Genomic DNA, 21,923 nt, shown 5'->3' on the forward strand with positions numbered 1-21,923 from the left:
CAATGCATTCCACAGTTCAACCACCCTCTATGCAAAGAAACCAATCGTCACCCTCTTGCTCACAGCTTCCGTTCGTAACTTCCAGGGATGACCCCTTGTCATCACTCCTTCCCGCTGTTCAACCAAGTGAAAGAACTCCTCAGTGTCAACCCTGTAACCGCCTTTCAACAGTTTAAAAGTTTCAATCATATCACCTCTCCTTTTTCTTTCCACCAAACTCTGCAGTTCATATTCCCTCAGCCGATCCTCATAACTAACATTGTAGTCTTGAAACCAGCTTTGTTATCTGACTTTCTACCCTTTCCACAGATAATTTCCCCTTCAAATCCTGAGGACCAAATCTGAGAAAAATAGTCTAAGTGTGGCCTGATCAGGGTCTTATACAACGGAATGATAGCTCTTTTATCTCTGCAGGTCAGCATCCTTCTCATTATTGCAGCAATCCTCTGTGTTACCTTCACCACCTTTGCAATATGTCCCCTGAATTTCAGGTTTCTATCAATCATCAACCCCCAGATCTCTTGTCTCCCCTACTTCCTCCAGTATAGCTTCTCTAATGGAGTATGCAGCGTCCCATCGATGTGTCCTAAACCTCAAGACCTTACATTTTGCTGCATTAAACCGAAACCCCCATTCATTTGACCATTCGTCTAGCTTATTCAAATCCTCTTGCAGGGCTACCACATCTGCACTATTACTAATAACGCTTCCTAGCTTCACATCATTCGCAAACAATTGAATATCCCCCTGCAATCCACTGACAATGTCATTGATATAAAGGTTGAACAATATAGGTCCCAGCTGATCCCTGTGGAACCCCACTTGTAACCTTCTGCCTCCTTGAAACTGCCCCACCATACACAACTCTCTGATACCTATTAGACAGCCAATCCTGAATCCATTTGACCAACCTGACATCCAAATGACACCCTAATGCTGCAACTTAAATATCAGCTTATCATGTGGCACCCTGTCAAATGCCTTTTGCTAAATCCAAGAAAATGGCAGTATATGCCTTTCCCTCATCTACTGCTCTTGTAACTATTATACACTCTCTGTTCAAAAAGAAACCGAACTTTTGATAGAAAATAAAACACAGGCCAGTTATAATTATTCAAATCATTTATTTCAATCAATATACTCTTCCTCAGCTTCGATACAGCATTTGGCACGTCAATTAATTCGTTAAATGAGTTTTTTATATCGGTTTTTAGGATACTGTTGACAGTCGTGGTTACTGCTGCTTGAATGTTTTCAATGGTGTCGTATCGCTTTCCTTTCATCGGAAAATAAAGTCGGGGGAAGAGAAATAAGTCACAGGGTGCTAAATCAGGTGAATCTTTTTGGCGAGTGATCCAACACACAAAATTGGTTTTTTTTTGCTCAAAAACTGTCTCACAATGATGAGATGGTGCATTATCGTGCAAAAGTGACCAGCTGCCTCCATCATGATATTCATGCCATACGTGACGAATTCTTTCTATCAGTTGCTTCAAAACTTCGAGATAAAACTTCATCTATTTTATTTTTTATTTTAGTGAAGTTCTTTTCTAATTCTTCATCAGTAGCATCGTTTTCTGGTGTACATCCAATAAAAGTATTATGACAAATCAGCACAATGTTTCATGACTACTTTCCTCTCAAAATTTTGTTCCAAACTAGTCTCTGGTTAATCATCTCTTACATTTCCCTCTTCTAGCACTGCTAACTACATATCCCATCCATATCAATCTTCTTCTTCTGGGGGGGGGGGGTTCTCTCCTGCTTCTTTCTTCAAAGCTTATTTTGCTAATATTTTATGTCACATTCTGTTAAGTGAACATATCATTTTAGAATATCTCTTTTGCATATCCTTGAATATTAAAAGTGTTAAGTTATATTCTGATATATTCATTATTAGTAGAACTTGCAATGATGCATCTGTTTCTTATCCTAATTTTCATTCAAAAGAACTTTCATATCTATGGTTTCCAACCATTGAACAACTGTTCTGTTTCAAACCTGGCTTCCATGTCTAAGTTAAAGTTGATTTGAGCACTATATTGTATACTGCTAACTTGGTATTGAGACTGGTTTTTCTCTCTTGTTCATATAACTCTATTCAGCTGACTTCCAACCATACCATCTTTACATGGTAGTATGTTGCCATAATCTTGCACCCATAACACCAACCATCTTCCTGCACATCCTTTAATTCTAACCTCCAGTTTGCAACTTAATTATATTCTATATGAAAGTTCTGTTTAAGTGAACATATCATTTTAGAATATCTCTGTTTGCATATCCTTGCATATTACACCCTGCACATCCTTTAATTCTAACCTCCAATTTGCAACTTAAGTATATTCTATATGCCACTCTTGTCCCCATCTACAAGAGTAAAGGGGATGCACAAGATTGTAAAAATTACAGAGGAATAAAGTTGATGTCCCACACAATGAAGATCCTAGAAAGAGTTCTTGATGGTAGATTGAGGAAGGAGGTGGTGATTGCAAAGGAACAATTTGGTTTCATGCCTGGTAGATCAACAACAGATGCTATCTTTGGGTTACGGCAGATGATGGAAAAAATATCGAGAGAAACAAAGGGAGCTACATCTGGTATTTATTGATCTGGAGAAAGCATACGATAGAGTGCCAAGGCAAGAAGTCTGGAGGTGTCTGAGGGAGAAGAAGGTGCCGGAGAAATATGTCAGGTTGGTGCGGGAAATGTACAGAAATGTGAAGACAAGTGTTTGGACCTGTTTGGGACAGACAGAAAGTTTTCAAGTAACAGTTGGCTTGCATCAAGGGTCAGCATTAAGTCCATTTCTGTTTAATATTGTGATGGAGGTGGTAACAGAGGAGGTGAGAGAAGATGCGCCTTGGACAATGTTGTATGCAGATGACATCTTGTTGTGTGTAGATTCAAGAGAAGAAGCGGGAACTAAACTGGAAAGATGGAGAAAAGTACTGGAAGAGAGAGGTATGAGACTGAGCAGAAGTAAGATGGAGTATATGTGTTGCGCAGTGGGTGGCGGCCAGGAGACAGATCTGGAGCTGGAAGGAAATGTCATCAGGAAGGTGAGAGACTTTAGATACTTAGGTTCAACAGTGGAAGAAGATGGAGGAGCTGAGAAGTGTTTGTTTCATTTATCAGTTATACTTGCATAAATCATTTGGAAATATTGAATAAAGAAATTCATTTATGATTCTTACAGTGTATTATTTTCCATTTTATAAATTGGCATAATGAAAATTCTACTCAACTCAGCAGCTTTCCACATTTCATGTATCAAATGGCCTTTTTTACATCAAATATTGATTTGTAGTTCTAATTGTATTTTACTTCAATATTTTACTGCTAATTTATCATAGTTTACCCCATTAATAAATTTTCAAAGTAATTGCCCTAGGTTTTCGGATTGTTTTTTTTATCACCTTTATCATATTTTATTCCACATGTCTTACTCTTCCCTCCATTTCTTGACTTTCATATTAGCCCTAAAACATTTTTTCACAGTCATGATATTTATTTTCTACATTCTTTCACCTATGACTTTTGTTTAGCTACTTTTGCACATGCTGCTATTCTAGTGAGTAATTTTTATATGTATGACTTCTGCTTTTCATCGACTACTTCTTTAATTACACCATAGCTATTTTTCTATCTTTGCACACAACTTTACTCAATGTCACTCAAACTCTAAGGTTTAGTTCTTGCTTTCTTTTTTTTTTCTTTACTTTTTTTCCTAATAATATTTATTTATTTAAAAAACACTACATTTGAGGCCTGTTCAGCTTTGATTCTTTTCAAAAACTTTAGTACAGATTTTTCTTTTTAATGGGGTGCTCATGTTAACCTGGTGGTGGTCACTTCATGTTTTACATCCATGTTTTTATTTTGGACCAATCTGAAGTTATCACTATTAACCATAACATAAACTTTTCTTACATGTGTGTGTTCTCTGCACACATGAATTTATGCACAATTTTATGAAAACTGAACACTTTAAAGCTGTAAGATACCAAGATGTCTACAATTTTTCTCAGAATATAATATGCTCCTGAGTCAGACAGTAATGTATAAACACTGAAATTATATCCGTGCATATGTACATTTGAAGTGTTGCTATGCCTCTCAATTACAAAAGATGTTGCATATTAACTCATATGTTTGATTTTCATTTTATATTCAATAGGTTATTGAAATACAGGATAATTATGCATTTCTCCTTCCTGCTTTGATGGCAGTTTTTGCTTTGACCATGCTTTGTACTTTTTATGAAATTTTTGTTTTCTATTTGCCAAATGTGAAAACCTTTTCATTGTATCTATGTGCTTGATTTTGGTAACACATTTTTTTTTTTTTATGAATATTAGGGAAACACATCTCCAGCTATAAAACCCTCTGTTTCAGTTGGCATTTATGGACAGTCGCAATCAAATAATTTAAACTTTTCCATCTTCTCTTGCATGTTGGGTTCAATGATCACTCATGACCAAGTAACTTGGCTTTGTAGAAATCTGATTGCTGCTTATAATAGTTATGTTAATCTCATATGTGTTGTTTGCTTTGTCTGTAAATTGTGTATATTTTTCTGGCAAGTTTGCCTATTTTGTAGAGTGATAATTTTCATTTTCTGGAAGGAAAATCCTGCTATATATGTATGAGACTAGCTAACTCACCTTCACTTAAAAAGCATCTGATGAAGTTCCTCAAATCCTAGACAGGATTTGAACCCTGGTCTTCCCAAACAAAAGGCTTTTAAAGGTTATGTAATCAAAGGTTTTGATTAGTTGTATTATCAAACATTTCTTCTATCTGATACCAGTTATTTTTTTTTTAACTTAAAATAACTGCAGATATCATATTATTAACTTTCTAGTGAACCATGCCAGCTTAAAATTGCCATGTATTCAAGATCTCTTTGTAAAACAGTTAGTGATAGTGCATTAAAATTGGAATTAGATCATTTCTAGCTTTTTCGTGGAACTGAGATATTCTTACAGATTTTATCATCATAAATAATAGATCTTATCGTAAAGTAGTTAATTAACTTTGATCATTTATTTTCTAGTTGCTAGAGCAGGCATTTGGAAATCCTGACCAAGCAAAATTCTTGGTTCGTGAGGTTATTGACCGTTTCAGGAATTTTGGTGGAGTAAGTAACATAGCATAAGTTTTTCATTTTTATCATATATTCATAATATATTTATTATTATTATGATGATCAGACCTAGATGGAGTTAAAGACCCATTGTGTAAGGTCCTCACTGTCACAGAAACACAAAGCTCATCAAATCATGCCTTAAGCTCATTCATTGTTTCTGCACTCACCACATTCTCAGATAATATATTTCAAAAAGCAAAAAAAAAAAAAAAAAAACCTTCTTATTTCCTTGCTCACACCTTCCTTATACAACATCCAGGGATCACTGCTTATTCTATCCCTGTTTCCCTCCACTCTATGAAAAATTATGCCATTCCAAGCTTTAAAAAGCCTTCAACTAATCTTTTCATCTCCTCCAACACCAGGCAACTAGATTTGTGCACAATAGTTCATATGCATCCTGATCAAGGTTGTAGTTCATCCTCTTCATTTCTGTATGTCAGTATCCACTTTATCATTGCCTTAATGCATGTGCCATCCTCACAATTCTAGTGATGTTATCCTTAAAGTTGGTCCTTGTCTGCCGTCACCCCAAGGTACCTTATCTCCTCCACTCTTTTCAGCATATCCTCACTAATTGTATGCATACCTCATCTTTGCCATCCTGTTTCAGAATTTTGCATTTAAACTGATGGTCCCACTCATTCTACTCAAATCCTCCTGCAAAACCACAACTTCTGTTCTTCGCTCCTCACAGTTCTCCCAACTATCTAAACCACAAAAAACTGCACATATACCCATTTAAACCTCTCCCGTTATCATTAACATATAAGTTAATAACACCTAGCTGCACACGGCTAGTGACTGTCCTCTTCTAGGATGCGCTCCTCCATACACATCTTCTGATACATGTCAGACAACCAATCCTAACAACTTACTAATCTATGGGAATCTTTCAGTATTGAGATTACATTATGATGTAAATAAAGAGTTTAATAAAAAAAAAAATAAGCTATTAAAACTCAACAAGTTTCTTAAGTCGTCAGACTTACATCATCAAGGGTGTTAGCACAAAAAAAGTTTTACACAACAAAAGACTATAAACAATTAATTACACATATTAAATGTTATAACTTCACAACTGTTACATACAAATGAGAAACCAGAATAAAAAACATTAAGTTCATTATTGCATGTGTGTTGGAACACTGCTAGTTGCTATCACGTGCCATATCCTCACTCCATAACAGTTAGATTTTAAATGAAAGCAGACCATGCTTGGTGCAAGATTAAGCCTTGATTTTTACATTGCAAAGATTATCTGAACAACTAGAACAGTACAAAAAATTACTGTTTCTTGATAACCTAGTTGAAGTAAACGAAGAGGGGTAGAAAAGGTTATCCTTTTCTGTATACAGAAAACCACCACCACCATCCATTACAAAAGATATTCATAATTAAAACTTTACGAGATAGAGCATACAATATATCAAGCACATCAATTAAAAGGAATAAAGAACTGCACCACTTAATGGTTATGAACCCAAGATGATCAGCAAAATTCTTAATACACCTCCTGCAGCTCCCTTAATTAAACAAGATTTTAAGAATGCAATCATGCTACCTTACGTTAAGAATGTTACAGACAAAGTGGCTACATTGCTCCAGGAGTACAACATTAAAGTGGCTTTTTTATCTTTGCAAAAAATCTCAAGATTCTTACATCCACCAAAATCTCCACATCACCCCATGAAAAAAACCCGACATTTATGAGATTCGTTGCTCTTGTGACATTTATTATGAGGCCAGAGAGGAAGGTCCAGAGAGAGAGAGGGAGATCTGCATGTCTGAACACGTCAAAGACCTCGAAAAAAGAAGACAGCCTAAATCAGGCTTGGTATTCCACACAACTACCAGGTGATCAAGTAGTTTGACAACAAACAAAAATGCCATATATTGATCATAATTGTTTTACAAGAAAGTTTAAAGAAGCCTTGGAAATACTTAGGATCCCCCCCCACACACACAATGTAATAAAAATCAAGGCTTAATCTTACTTAATCTTGGTGTAATCTTACACCAAGCATGGTGTAAGATTACACCAAGTATTCATTAAAAATCTACCTGCCATGGACCTAGGATATGACACGCATGATGTCACAGAACATGATAGCAACAACTAGCAGTGTTCCAACACGTGTACAGTAATGAATTTGACATTTTTATTCTGGTTTCTCATTTGTATATAGCAGCTGTGAATTTATCAAAAACATCTAATATGTGTAATTAATTGTTAATAGGCTTTTGTTGTGTTAGTGGTACATAAACAGGAGTAGTGGTACATAAACTTTTATGTACCACTACCCCTGATGAAGTAAGTCTGACAACTAATGAAACTTGTTGTGTCAAGGTGGTCGATTGGTAGAGCCTCTGCTACTAATGGCTCAGTTAAGTACGTTTGAGCGCAATTAGTAGTTGGAAGGGGACAATCGTTCGATGCTGTTGGCACACTCTCCCTCGATGAGTCTTTGGACTCCCTGGAGGTGTCAAATAATAATAATAATTGCATATTTTTTTTTATTAAACTCTTTATTCCCTTCATAATGTGGTCTCAATACTGAAAGCTTATCACAGAACTACTAAACCACAGAAACTTACGTTTTCACTTACTAATCTGTTATCTAACCCCCATCCATCCATCCATCCATCCCAATTTAATTATTATTGCTATCAACTTGTCACATCAACAATTTATCAATGGCTTATGCAAAATATGATTATGATTATGCTTATGTATATATACAGTACTTCCTTATCCAATCGATTTTCCCTTCTTGTTGTGAAGTATAATATATTACTTAAATCACATTCTTCCCTTATGTACTGATACCATCATAGAAACATATCTCTTACGCCTCATCAATATCCTGATATGTATCCTCAAGGGATGTTCAGGCTACTATGACAGCAACTACATGATTAAATTTAATTATTATTAATCTATCCATAATTTCCCTCCAAATTAGTCTATTACTTGTCAGCATTCCAATATTGTCATATCTAACATTTCATGTTTTTATAGCACTTCGGATTCAATCAATCCACCTCAACCTTGATATTCCTCAGAGTCTCTTTGCTGCCATCTTGCCATCAAACACCTGTTTTGCTAATCTTTCCTCATCTATTCTATTTAAATGGCCATACCACTTTAGGTTAGCTCTGCTTACACATTCTTGAATGCTAACAATGTCAAGTTCCTTTCTAATATCTTCATTTTAATATGATTCTGCCATTGATATCAACTGTTCACTCCCCTGGTTTGAACACTGTCTTGTATACTGCATTGGGTGTTTTAGCTAATTTCTCTCGTATTCCAAATAAATTTATTCAGCTGGCTACCCACCTTACCGCTTTGCTTATTCTGTTGTCTGTTTCCAGATTTAAATGCCATTTTCACTAAAAACTGTGACTAAATAGCTGAAATATTTTACTTATTGTATAAGATCTCCATTCAGAATGCAGTTGATGTGTTAAATATTTCTATTTTCATAGTTTTAGTCTTTTTTTTGTTGCTCATTTTCAGGATAAATTTGTTATAGTTGTGTGATTTAGTTAGAGAATCCTGAAGACTTGCACTAGATGTGTTTAGGAGTATGTCATCATCTGCATAAAGCAAACAGCTAACTTTGACATCTCCACTCTAATATCAGGCCTGATGCCACTTTATTTGATAATTGATCCATATTGATGATGATTAAGGCTTGGGATAATGTGTATCATTGTCTTAATCTTGATTTTACATCAGACCATCCTGTATTTTCATTCAATTCTAACTGATGACTTACAACTTACATTACAACTTAGACTATCTATTGCTCTGTATAATGTTCATTTACTCCATATAAATGTAGTGTTTTGAAAAACTTTTCTCTGGGCACCTTGTCATATGCCTTTTTCAGATCTACAAAAACTTAAGTACAGATCCTTATCATTTTTCCATGATTTCCCAACTATTTGTTCATCATCAAATTCCTGACATGTACCTCAAGGGTTGTGCAGGATATGATAGTACTACATGAAACTTACATCATTACTAACTTCCTATCTACAATTTTCTTCCAAATCAATCTGTTACCTGTCAAGACTCCAACATTATCAGATCTTATATTTCTATCTTCTAAGGCACTTTTTACTGTATCAATCCACTTATATCTTGGTCCTCCTGTGAGTCTTTTTCCTGCCAACCTGGCGGAGAACACTTGTTTTGCTAATCTTTCCTCGCCCATTCTGTTTAAGTGACCATACCACCTGAGATTAGCTCTACTAATGCATTCCTGGATGCTGACAATATCAAGTTCTTTCCTAATATCCTTGTTTTTAATATGATATTGCCATTGATGCCATCTGTTCACGCCTCTAATCTTTCTCATGACTCATATCTGCGGTCTCTAGTCTTTGGTCAAGTGTTTAATTCTGACCCAGCTCTCAGATCCATAAGTTAAAATTGGCTTGAATACTGTCTTGTATACAGCTAATTTAGTGTTCCGACTAATTTCTCTCTTATTCCATATGAATTTATTCAATTGACTTCCTACCATACCAGCTTTGTTGATTTGAAGAAGAAATATTGGAGGACTTTCCATGATAAGCATCATGGAAAGTCCTCCAATATATCTTCTTTGTAAGTAAAGGTATTAAAAGAGCTGTTTCCACATAACACTAGATAGTATAGCAGATTAAACCTAATGATACATTTTAGGACTATCTAGATCAGCTGACAAATAATATGACTGCTGCTATTATTCTACCTAGATGTAACTGGAAGTTGAATATTGCGACTGCTGAGCAGTTACTGAATTTTTTTTTCCATATGAATGGCTCAGCAAAGAATTAATCGCTGCATATTCATTACCAATTTCAACTTACCTCAAACAAATATGGAGAGTTAAGCAAAAAAACATACATTATAAACACTGCTAAACATAACAGTAGCTTGTTAGAAAAAGGAAGTTATTCTCCCATTTTACAAGGATTTAATAAGAACCACATCTGGACTACTTATGCAAATATGGTCACCTGGATTCTGAGGAGATGAGGAAGCTGAAAGATGAACAGATAATGAAGACAAACTGAAGGAACATGATCTTCAAAGTTTGAGGAATAAATAGAGGAGATCAGATATGACCGAAACATACATGTCAGAAAGAGAATCATACAGTACACATACGAGTAGGGAAGAAACAGATACAAAAGGAAGAAACAGAAATATGACAGTGAAATTTGACTGTGATTTAGTAATGCCTAATATTTCTGAGGCTTGGCATGTCTTTTTTAGTGTACCAAAATTGTATCCCTATGTTGACATTCCTGCTAATCTGAAATTATGGCAAAAGATCTGGTTTCTAATGACTCAGAAACCAGTCTTAACTAGAGTTCTTTACAACTATAACCAGCTAATGGTTAGATAAACATAATTTTCTTCATTATTTTGACTATCTTGAGAAGAATAAAAAATGTTCCATTTTTTGATATACTCTAAATGAAAGAGGATCTGTTATAAACTCCTCCTTGTTTTTATGTTTTATCATTACTGAATGTGTTTTATCACATTTCATTATCTAGATTTTAGTTCAAATAAAAGATGATATATTATAGAAAACCCCTTCCTTCTTTTTCCAGTTTATGGCCTTTTGTCTCTTTAAAATGAACTATTTCTGATAGCAAAGTTATAATATTAGTTATTTCAGGAAAGTAGCATTATTTAGTAGTAGAGCTACTTTTGAAAAAAATTGCTTCCACAAAATCTGTTCTGTCCTCTAATTTTCTTTAGGATTTATTACACGTTATGTATATGTGGTCTTCTAATCTTCAATCTCTTATAATTCTCTTGATAAGAGAGTTGTATGACAACCAAGAAACTTCAATAAAAACAGTCTTTGGAGAAACAGATAGTTTTTAAGTGGAAAAAAGGATGGATCTGGGTTGTATAATGTCACCTATCTTTTTAATATTTATAGTGAATATATTATAAGAATAGCAAACTTATTATTATTATGGGCAACTCCAAGGGGTCCTTAGACTCATCGAGGGAGGCCTTAAACATCATGTCCATCAGAACTATTCGACATTCACACAGTATCTATCATACTTTGCCTTGAACTCGTTCACTGTCATAGCACCCACAACAGACTCTGGCAGCTTATTCCACTCATTCACCACTCTAAAAGTAAAAAACCCAACTCTAACACCCATACTAACCACTCTCTTGCCCAGCTTCCATGGATGTCCCCTAGTCCTCCCACCACCAGTCCTGTTCTCAAAAATATCCTCTGAATTAATCCTATAGAAACCTTTCAGCAATTTGAATGTCTCAATCATATCTCTCCTTTTCCACCTATCAACCAATTTCTGCTACCCACAAATCTTCAACCTGTTCTCATAAGGTTCATTCCATAGACCTGCTTTCATCTTGGTCACTCGCCTCTGAATCCTCTCAACCTCCTCCCCATCAAGAAGAAACCTAGGTGACCAAATGGGGTCTTATCAAGGCTCGATACAGAGGAACAATAACTTGCTTGTCTCTGCTCATCAAAGTATTCTTCAGCATCCAAGTGATTTGATGATCTGATTTAGCCACTTTTGCAATGTGCCCCCTAAACTTCAACTCCCTATCCACCAACACTCCCAAGTCCCTGGCCTCATCAATCTCCTGGAGTACAGTTCCACCAATGTGATATGCTGCTGCTGCTAATCTTTTCACCCCAAAATACATAACCTTACATTTTGCCACATTAAATTGACATCCATTCTCCTTGGCCCAGACCTCCAATCTATCCAAATCATCCTGCAAAATTTTGATATCTTCTGCATTCACTATTGCCCTACCCAGCTTTGCATCATCAGCAAACAAATGAACCGTTCCTCTCAGATCCTTCCCTATATCGTTAATGAACAAACTTAGCTAAAGACCCAACTGGAATTAAGACTGTGGCAGAAAAATAAATAATTTAAGATGTGTGGATGATACAACCCCTCATAGCAATTCTCGTAGAAAGGCTTATACGTTGATTATACATGATTATTAATTAACTTAAGGAATTCACAATGTTCACTAGAATATAAATTAGATTAAACTTGAATATATATTTCCAATATTGCCATCTTCAAAGGAACTTAAAATGAAGGCATGTGCATGCAGGCACTACACACAGTAAATGAGGCTGAAGCAAGTAAGCTATTGTTTCTCCTAAAAGTCCTGATGGTGCCCCCCCTAGCGGGCTATGTAGGTATTCTTGGCCATTGGGGCTGAAGGTCTCCTGATGTACATCTCCCAAATTTGGGACAATCTCATGCAACCAAATTTGTTGAGGTTTGGCATGTTTCTTAGGGCTGATTCCATGAAAAGTCTTTCAAATGTAAACTTGCTACAGTGTATTATTGTGGCTTCCTTTCACCGTATTCTGTGGCATGTATCCAGAACATGGTCTGCAAGACCAGAGTGGCTGTACTGGTGAAAACGGATGTAGTCCTTGTGTTCTGAAATTCTGATATTCGCTCTCCTGCTTGTTTGGCCAAAGTAAGCTATCCTGCCCCCCCCCCCAAAAAAAATAAATAAATAAAAATATTCAAAAAATATTGAAACCAGTGAAACCCCCCCCTCCCCCTTCACAACAAGGATTTCTCTAAATCCATCACCAGTCCCTACATCTGAGGCACCTCGGAAAAAATTACCAAAATCTTAAAAAAAAAGCATGACTTGACCTCTTGTTACAGACCATATAGAAAATTGGCATCCCTTATCCGCTCCACTAAAGACCAACCACTTCCCCTAGACCTACCTGGTGTATGCCAGGTCCCTTACAGCTGTAAGCTGTCCTACTTTGGCCAAACAGGCAGGACAGCGAATATCAGAATTTCAGAACACAAGGACTACATCTGTTTTTCACCATTATAACCACTCTGGTTTTGCTGACCATGCTCTGGATAAACATCACAGAATACGGTGGAAGAAAGCCACAAGTAGCAAGTTCAAATTTGAAAGACTTTTCATGGAATCAGCTTCAGCCCTAAGAAACATGCCATACCTCAACAAATTTAGTTGCATGAGATTGCCCCAAATTTGGGAGATGTACATCAGGAGACCTTCAGCCCAACAGCCAAGAATACCTACATAGCCTGCTAGGGGGCACCATCAGGACTTGTAGGAGAAACAATAGCTTCCTTGCTTCATCCTCATTTACTGTGTGTAGTACCTGCGTGCACGTGTCTTTATTTTAAGTTCCTTTGAAGATGGCAACATGACGTTGCCGAAATATTGAAAATATATATTAAAGTTTAATCTAATTTATATTCTAGTGTAAGTTGTGAATTCCTTAAGTTAATTAATAATCAACCCTCATAGCAGAAACTAAGGAAGAGATCTGGAGCATTTGATTCTATTGGTTAAGAAAGAAAGTAACAAAGCCAAGCTTAATTTAAACATCAGCAAAACAAAAATGATTGGTTCAGGCAGTTTAAATGAATTTATAATAGAGGGAGATAAAATAGAAATTGTTGAAAGTTATGATTTAGTCTGATCCAGAATCAGAAATGATGGTAAATGTGAAGGTTCTGCTGATGAAATTAAAAAAAAAAGGTTAGTCGTGAGTTTGAGAACAGGAACCAAACCGTGGAGATTCAGTGGCAAGCCTTGAAGAAAACCCTGATTGATTCAGCTAGAGAGGCATGTGGTGAAGTTGTCTGCAAGGATAGAAAAATTAGAACTCCATGGTGGACACAGGAAGTTAAAGAGGCAGTGAAAGAAATGAAGAAAGCATATCAAAAGTTCCTGGCAAATAAGTCAGCTTGTGCTCTTAGAGAATACAGAGACAAATGTAAGAAAGCTAAACAGTGTGTAAAACTAGCTAAACAAAAGTCATGGGAGGACTTTGGCAAGAACATAGAAAATAAATATCAAGAAGGTGGCAAAATATTCTGGAGGTTGTTGAAGAAGCTTAGGAATGGAGGAAAGAGTGCTGTAAAAGGTGTTAGAGATGATAAAGGTGACATGAAAACGGGAGAAAAAAAGATATCCTTGAAGTATGGAGTAATTACTTTGAAAATTTGCTAAATGAAACAAGCAGTGATGACAGCACAGTGATAAAAAACACTGACCAGGCATGCATTCAGGAATACATATCCATATGTGAAGTAGAAAAGCCATCAAAGGCTTGAAATGTGGAAAGGCAGCAGGAGTAGATGATATTTGACCAGAAATGCTGAAGTATGGTGGTATAAAAGTCTTGCAGTGGCTGCACTCATTGTTCAGAATGCATGGACAGAGGGACGAATTCGGAATGATTGGAGTAGAGCTCTCATAGTATCCATATATAAAAAGGGAAATAAAACTGAATGTGAGAATTACAGAGGTATATCCCTACTGAGTGTTCCTGGTAAGATATATGCAAGTATGCTTGAGAAACAGTTGAGAAGAATTGTGGAAGAAAAGCTTGGTGAAGAACAAGCTGGATTCAGGCCAAATAGAAGCTGTCAGGATTAGATTGTTACTTTATGACAAATAGTAGAGAAATCATGGGAATATAACAAGATCTGTATTCAAGTTTTGTCGATTTGGAAAAGGCATATGACAAGGTGCAAAGAGAGAAGCTATTCAATACGCTACAGTTATATGGTGTCAATGGGGCATTATATCAAGCAATACTTAGTCTTTATTCGAGTTGTAAGTCAGCAGTTAGAATTGAAGGAAGTACAGGAAGATGGTTTAATGTTAAATCTGGTGTGAGACAAGGATGTACATTATCCCCTCTGTTATTCATTATCTATATGGATCACATTATGAAGGAAAGTAGTATTAAACATGATATCAAAATTGGAGATGTTAATGTCAGCTCTTTGCTTTCTGCGGACGATGTTATACTCCTAAATAAATCTGCTACAAGTCTGCAAGATTCTCTGACTAAGTTGAATAACTGTTGTAATAGGTATGGTATGAAGATCAGCAATAAAAAGACAAAGACAATGAAAATAGGCAGAATCATTGAAAATGTCAACTGTTTTGTGAATGGAGAACCTGTTCAATAAGTAAAACATTTCAGCTACTTAGGCACGATTTTTAGTGAAGATGGTAAATTAAATATAGAAATAGACAACAGAATCAACAAAGCTGGTATGGTAGGAAGTCAATCGAATAAATTCATATGGAATAAGAGAGAAATTAGTCGGAACACTGAATTAGCTGTATACAAGACAGCGTTCAAACCAGTTTTAACTTATGTATCTGAGAGCTGGGTCAGAAGTAAAACACTTGACCAAAGACTACAGACCGCAGATATGAGAGTCATGAGAAAGATTAGAGGCGTGAACAGATGGCATCAGGCATCAATGGCAATATCTTATTAAAAACAAGGATATTAGGAAAGAACTTGATTGTCAGCATCCAGGAATGCGTTAGCAGAACTAATCTCAGGTGGTATGGTCACTTAAACAGAATGGGCGAGGAAAGATTAGCAAAACAAGTGTTCTCTGCCTGGTTGGCAGGAAATCGACCCAGAGGAAGACCAAGATATAGGTGGATTAATACGGTATAAAGTGCCTTAGACGATAGAAATATCAGATCTGATAATGTTGGAGTCTTGACATGTAACAGACTGATACATGTCAAGACTCCAACATTGACATGTAACAGACTGATTTGGAGGAAAATTGTAGATAGGAAGTTAGTAATGATGTAAATTTTTCATGTAGTACATGTAGTCCTGTACACCCATTGAGGATACATGGCAGGAATTTGATGAATGATGATGAGAAAAAAAAAAGCTAAATTAAACCTGATGAAAATTATGAAAGATAGAGGTGAGAGTAAGGCCATGAAAGTTAGAATTGTCAAAACTATGGTAATTCCAGTAGATGTCAAAACTATGGTAATTCCAGGATGTGAAAGGCTAGATTAATAAGATGAAAGATAGAAAACAAATTGATTCATCTTAATTATGGGCATGGAGGAGATTATTAAGAATCCCTTGGATTGCCGGAATGACCAATAAAAAGTTTTAGAGAGTAATGACAAAATGCTCCGTCTTGCTAAACAGAAGTTGATGTACATATCATGCATGCAGATGAATCATTGGTAAAGGCAGTTATGCTGAAAAAAGTTGAGGGAATGAGAAGAGGAAGACCATAAAAAGGTTGGATGGACAACATAAAAGAACTTACCAGCGTGAATTTACTATTGCTAAAAGAAAGGACAAGAGGCCAAGTGGGATGGAGAGCCTTTGTTCACAAGATCACCAAGAATCGAAAATGACTGGATGGCATATAACAACAAAATCATCAGTCAGTTGTTTTATTCCTAACCCAGTTTACAGATGAGAGGTTTGAACACTGTTTTGTGTACTGCTATGTTAGTGTTTTGGCTAATTTCTCTCCTATTCCATATTAATTTATTCATTTGACTCCCTACTATACCAGCTTTGTTTATTCTGTTATTCATTTCCATGTTTAATACGTTATCTTCTCTAAAAATTGTGTCTAAATAGTCAAATGTTTTACAAATTTTGCAGGGTCACATTGAGAATCATTAAATATTTTCCCAGGTTCCTGCTTCTTTTCATAGTGTTTTTTTTTTTTTTTGCTGATTTTCATACCAAAGTTGTTAACAGACAGCAGATACTCACTTTGGTAAAAAAAAAAGAGGAGTATAAGGAGTATTTATTTAAGGATATGAGGAAAATGTAATTTTATATGTACATCTTTATAATCTACATTTTAAATTTTTGATAGCTTTTCTATTTCCATTATTGAAATATACTCATCACTGTATTCCTCCTTAATATTTTATACCACTGCTATGTTAATAATTTTTCAAATTAAATATTTAGAATATCATTTTCATTTTTTGTATCAGCTTCATCATTTCTGAATCCTTTCGTAATATTATTTCTTATTACTGAACTTTTCAAAACTGGTTATGTTTTCATCTTTATGATGTTTATCTTCTACAGTCACCTTCCACTGTAGGAAATACTGTTACAATAAACTCTTACAAGAACAAATTACTGAAAAGATTCAGCTGTAATCCATATGCATAATGCTGTTCTAAAGAAACTTCACTAGCTAACTATCTGCTCTGATAAACCATTCCTGTTGTTCCTACAAGCTCTCTGTAGTGAGAGTCAACTATATTTTCCCACAGTCTTCCCATGACTTTTGTTTAAATACTTTTACACATGAGTTTTTTCTGTATTCTCTAACATGCATAATATATATTGGACCCACAAAATTCTCTTCAGTCAATAAAAAACCTAGAGCTGCAGAAACATACAGTGTTCTCTGAAATCTAATACCTCTTCTCCTCTCCTAGTTATGTAAGCTACACTTAGATGTATGCTTCTGTTGAATTCCAAGGTATGTTGGGAATTAAGACATTTGTACCATACCTTGTGTATTTCTAAGAAATGGGAAATAAGGCAGAAGTGTGCTGTCATCAGTGAAACTGTATATTCATTTGGTGATCAACTGGAGCAAGTCGCTGAGATATAGAAGGAAGAGGATGGGTGAGAAGACAGACCCTTGTGGAACCCTGGCATAAGTTGCATAGTTAGATGATGGAGAACTGTCCTCCACATGCAATGCACATCCATTGAGCAAACTGGCAACCCAGTTACAGAAGTCACAGAAAAGACCATATGATGGGAATCTTACTTAATAGACCCTTTGCTACACTGCCTTGGAGATATCAAGTGCATCCGCTTGGGATTTGCCAAATTTTCCATAGTACTTATCCAGAGGTGGGTGAGATAGTGGGTGAGCAGATCTCATGTTAATCATGTTACTCATAGTGAGTGAGCAGATCTCATGTTAATCAGCACTGGAGGATTCCATGCTTGTGGTCATTTATTAATTTGAGTATCTTTCAGGTAGAATATCAGTTGGGTGTTAATGGTTCTCTCCATTACTTTGAAGAGGATTGAGGTAAGACAGATTGGACAATAGTTTGGTGGTAAAGGTTTATCACCCTTACTGGGTTTTACATGGTCTAGTTTGTAGGTTGTAAGGTGGATACCAGAGGAAGAAGAGAGCATAAAAAGCAAACACAGAACAAGGGTCAATGGTGAAATGCTAAGTAGTCACTCAGTAACCCACCTATTTTATCTGCTTTTCTCACCTCATTACCATCAGCACTCATTGAGGTTATTCTTTCCACAGTCACTCTTCCTTTTACTTACCACATAGTGAAAGAACTCTTGGGGATTTCCTTTGACCTGCTCAGCTAGTTTTTTTGTTTTTTTTTAATCTGCTTTTGCCTTCTTTACCATGCTACTAATCTTTCTAGCCTGACCTTGTACTGTTCATGAGTTTACTGGTCATCTTTCTCTTTATATATCCTCCACATGATTTTTCTATTTCTGCAGCTCATGCTTAATGATATTACTCATCCATGTAACTCCTACGTGATTAACCCTCCTTACCTTAGGTATAAAATTTAACATAGCTTCCTCTAGATGCCCCTTTAACTATCACTCATGCACAACTAATGTCTTTTCCTTATGTTTTATGCAATTGCACAGCTTTGAACTTCCTCCTATTTTCATAATCACCTGCCTTGTAATTCCATATATACTCCTTCTTAAATATATTCCTCATTTGCTCTCCAAAAGCAAATGCCCTATTGAAAAGGAAAATATGTTTGAGTCTTGAAAGAATCAAAGTTGGGTAACTTTCAGATGTAATCAGATGAAGACTCAAATATTTAGGTTATTGGAGAGAAAAAATTAAAGAATTTGAAAACAGGAACTACTCTAAAATGTGAAGAGAACATTGACTGATCAATTGATTCAGTCAAAGAAGCATATGGTGGAGGCTGTTTTCAAGGATAGAAAAATCAGCTTCATAGTTGACTCGAGAAATTAGAGGCAGTTCTGGAAGAGAGATTAAAAAAGAAAGAAAGAAATATCATGGTGAGTAAATCAGCACATGCACTTGGGTAATATGAGGAGGGGGAAGTAATAACAGAGCTAAACTCTATGTGAAAGTAGCTAAACATGGGAAGATTTTGGTAAAAAAGATAATGACCGTAATGAAGGTGGCAAAATTGTTCTAGTGGCTATTGGAAAAAACCTAGACATGGTGGAAAGAGTACTGCAAAAGTAAACACAGATGACAAAGATGACTATAAAAACTGAAGACAAATATATTTTATGTCTGAAGTAATTACTTTGAGGAGTTCTTAAGTGAGATAATCAGTGACAAGAACAGTGTTTAAAAAAAAAAAAAATTAGAGAAATGCATTTAGGCGTTTGTCTCAGTATTGAGAATAGGGAAAAAAAATCATCAAAAGTATGAGCGTGGGAAACTAACTCGAGTAGATGATATTCCACCAGAAATGTTCAAATATAAATGTGTAAAAATTTTACATTTACTACATTTCATGAAGAGGTCAAAATAGTTGAATTCAGATATTTGTAGTTGAGCTCTCATAGTACACATCTGTTAAAAAAAAAAGGAGATAAAACAATGTGAGCATTTTATTTTTCTACTGAGTTCCATTTGAAATTTATATTATCATACTTCAAAAGACACAAGGGAAATGACAATGGAGAAACTTGAGAAATAAAGAAAGCTAGAGGCCAAATAAAGGGTTTCAGGGTCAAATGTTTACTTTAACACAAATTATCAAAAAATCACAAGAGCATTTCAGGGATCTGTATTTAAATTTGTAGAGCTGAAAAATACTTATGATAGATATCAAATGATTAGCCAAGTGGCTATGCGCTTCGCAACCATATGCCTGGGTTCGATTCCCATCGCTGATGTGAGGAGCTTAGGATCTTTCTCAGACATAGCCAAATAGCCAAGTTAGCCTGCCTTGGGTGTGGACTGCAGGATCTCCCCCCCTCCCCCCAGTGTATCTGGAGTTTTTCATCCTGCAAGTAAGCAAACCGGCCTTGAGAACTCAATGGCTCTACAAACATAGGATACACTGGGAGGCATAGGGCCAACCACCCTTATCCTCATATAACGGAATAGAAATCCTCAACACCATAAAGGTAAAAGAGGGAAAGATTAAGAAAGAAGATGTCAGAAGAAAAGCTATTTAAAATGCTAGAATTGCATGGTGTAAATGGAGCATTATACAGAAATGCATAGTTTATACTTAAATTGTTAATCACTGGTTAGAATTGAATGATGTATAGGAAGATAGTTAATGTAAAATTGGCTGTATGGATCACATTATATAGGAAAGTGACATTCATCCTGATATCAAAATTGGAAATATTAAACTTTGCTCTTTACTTTATTAAGATTGTGTTTTACTCCTAAATCAATCCAATGTAAATATTCTAGATTCTTTGACTAAATTGAATAACTGCTATAACAAATTTGGTATGAAATTCAGCTATAAAAGACAAAAGCAGTGAAACAGAGAGAACATGGAAAACATTAACCTCAATGGAGAACTTGTAGAAGTAAAATATTTTGGCCCAGTTTTCGATGCAGGTGGCAAATTAAATTTGGAAATGGATAATAGAATAAGCAAAGCAGGTATGATAGATAGCCAGCTGAATAAATTTATATGATATAAGAGAATTTAACCAGAATGCTAAACTAGCAGTATACAAGATAATGTTCAGACCTATTTTAACTTATGAATCTAAGGTTAGAAATAAAACAGTTGTTCAAAGACCACAAATATGAGAATTCTGTTTAAGTGGCACCTTTATTAAGTCCAAGGACTCATAGCTAGGAGGCCACTCTACATCATTTACATCATTATCATTACATCCACTATTCCTACCATGTCATTGACTATCCTCCAATATATTACATAATCCAACATCTACAATCCACTAATTGTATTTTTGTCTTTAATTTATGTGTTCTCTGCCCCAATTTGGTTTTATGTGGGATGAGAAACACTCATTTCTCATTAGCATCAAATTTTGGATATGTACCCTCAGGAGGAGGTGTACAGGATATTATGATAGTATTACACGAAAAAAAAGTTACATCATTACTGACTTCCTGTCAACAATTTTATTCCAGATAAATCTGTTACCCTGTCAGTTAGTGGTCTTCCTCTGGGTCTTTTTCCTGCCATTCTAGCAAAAAAAGGAAAAAAAAAACTTGTTTTATTAACCTTTCTTCTCCCATTCTGTTTAAGTGACCATAATCTGAGATTAGATCTGCTCACACATTCCTAAATGTTGACAATACCAAGTTCATTCCTAATATCCTCATTTTTAATGTAATACTGTCATTAATGCCATCTGTTCACTCCTCTAATGTTTCTCAGAACTCTTTCATCTTCTCCAGTCTGATCAAGTGTTTTATTTCTAATCCAACTCTTAGATCCATATATTAAAATTGGTTTGGTTAACCCACTACTGGCCAAGACGTCTATAGACGTCAAGGTTATCATGGATGCGAAGTGCATATTAAAATTGTAATATCATTGATATTACATTAAAATATGTGATGGATACGAAGCATATGAGGATGCGTATTTTATCCATAATGGCCAGTTAGGTGGCCATCATGGATAAAATAATATTAAAATAATATAATAAAAATAATATTAAAACTGTCTTGTATATAGCTAGTTCAGTGTTATAACTAATTTCTCTCATATTTCATATAAATTTATTCACAGTTAGCTTTCTACCATACCAGCTTTGCTAATTCTGTGTCAAGCCCTAGTTTCTGGGAGGAAAAAACTCTGCTATGTTATGAGATCAGCTAGTTCACCTTCAATTGAAAAATGTTCATATAAAAATGCTTCTCGTCATGATGAGAATTGAATTAGGTCTTTTCTAATTAAAAAGTTCATTGTCCT

General features: G+C 35.5%; 1 protein-coding gene across 3 annotated transcripts in view; it reads left to right on the forward strand.

Annotated features, from left to right (window-relative positions):
• Positions 1–21,923, forward strand: part of Dip-C (dipeptidase C) — a 400,748-nt gene that overhangs the window by 326,968 nt on the left and 51,857 nt on the right. For all 3 annotated transcript variants that reach the window (XM_090391828.1, XM_090391835.1, XM_090391843.1), the window contains exon 15: positions 5,060–5,143. In XM_090391828.1, coding sequence (XP_090247954.1) covers positions 5,060–5,143 — 84 coding nt within the window. The remainder of the gene's footprint in view (positions 1–5,059; positions 5,144–21,923) is intronic.

Source organism: Typopeltis vanoorti, chromosome 1, assembly GCF_054136105.1.
Source record: "Typopeltis vanoorti isolate ZY-2024b chromosome 1, IOZ_Tvanoo_1.0, whole genome shotgun sequence".
Classification (NCBI taxonomy): Eukaryota; Metazoa; Arthropoda; class Arachnida; order Uropygi; family Thelyphonidae; genus Typopeltis; species Typopeltis vanoorti.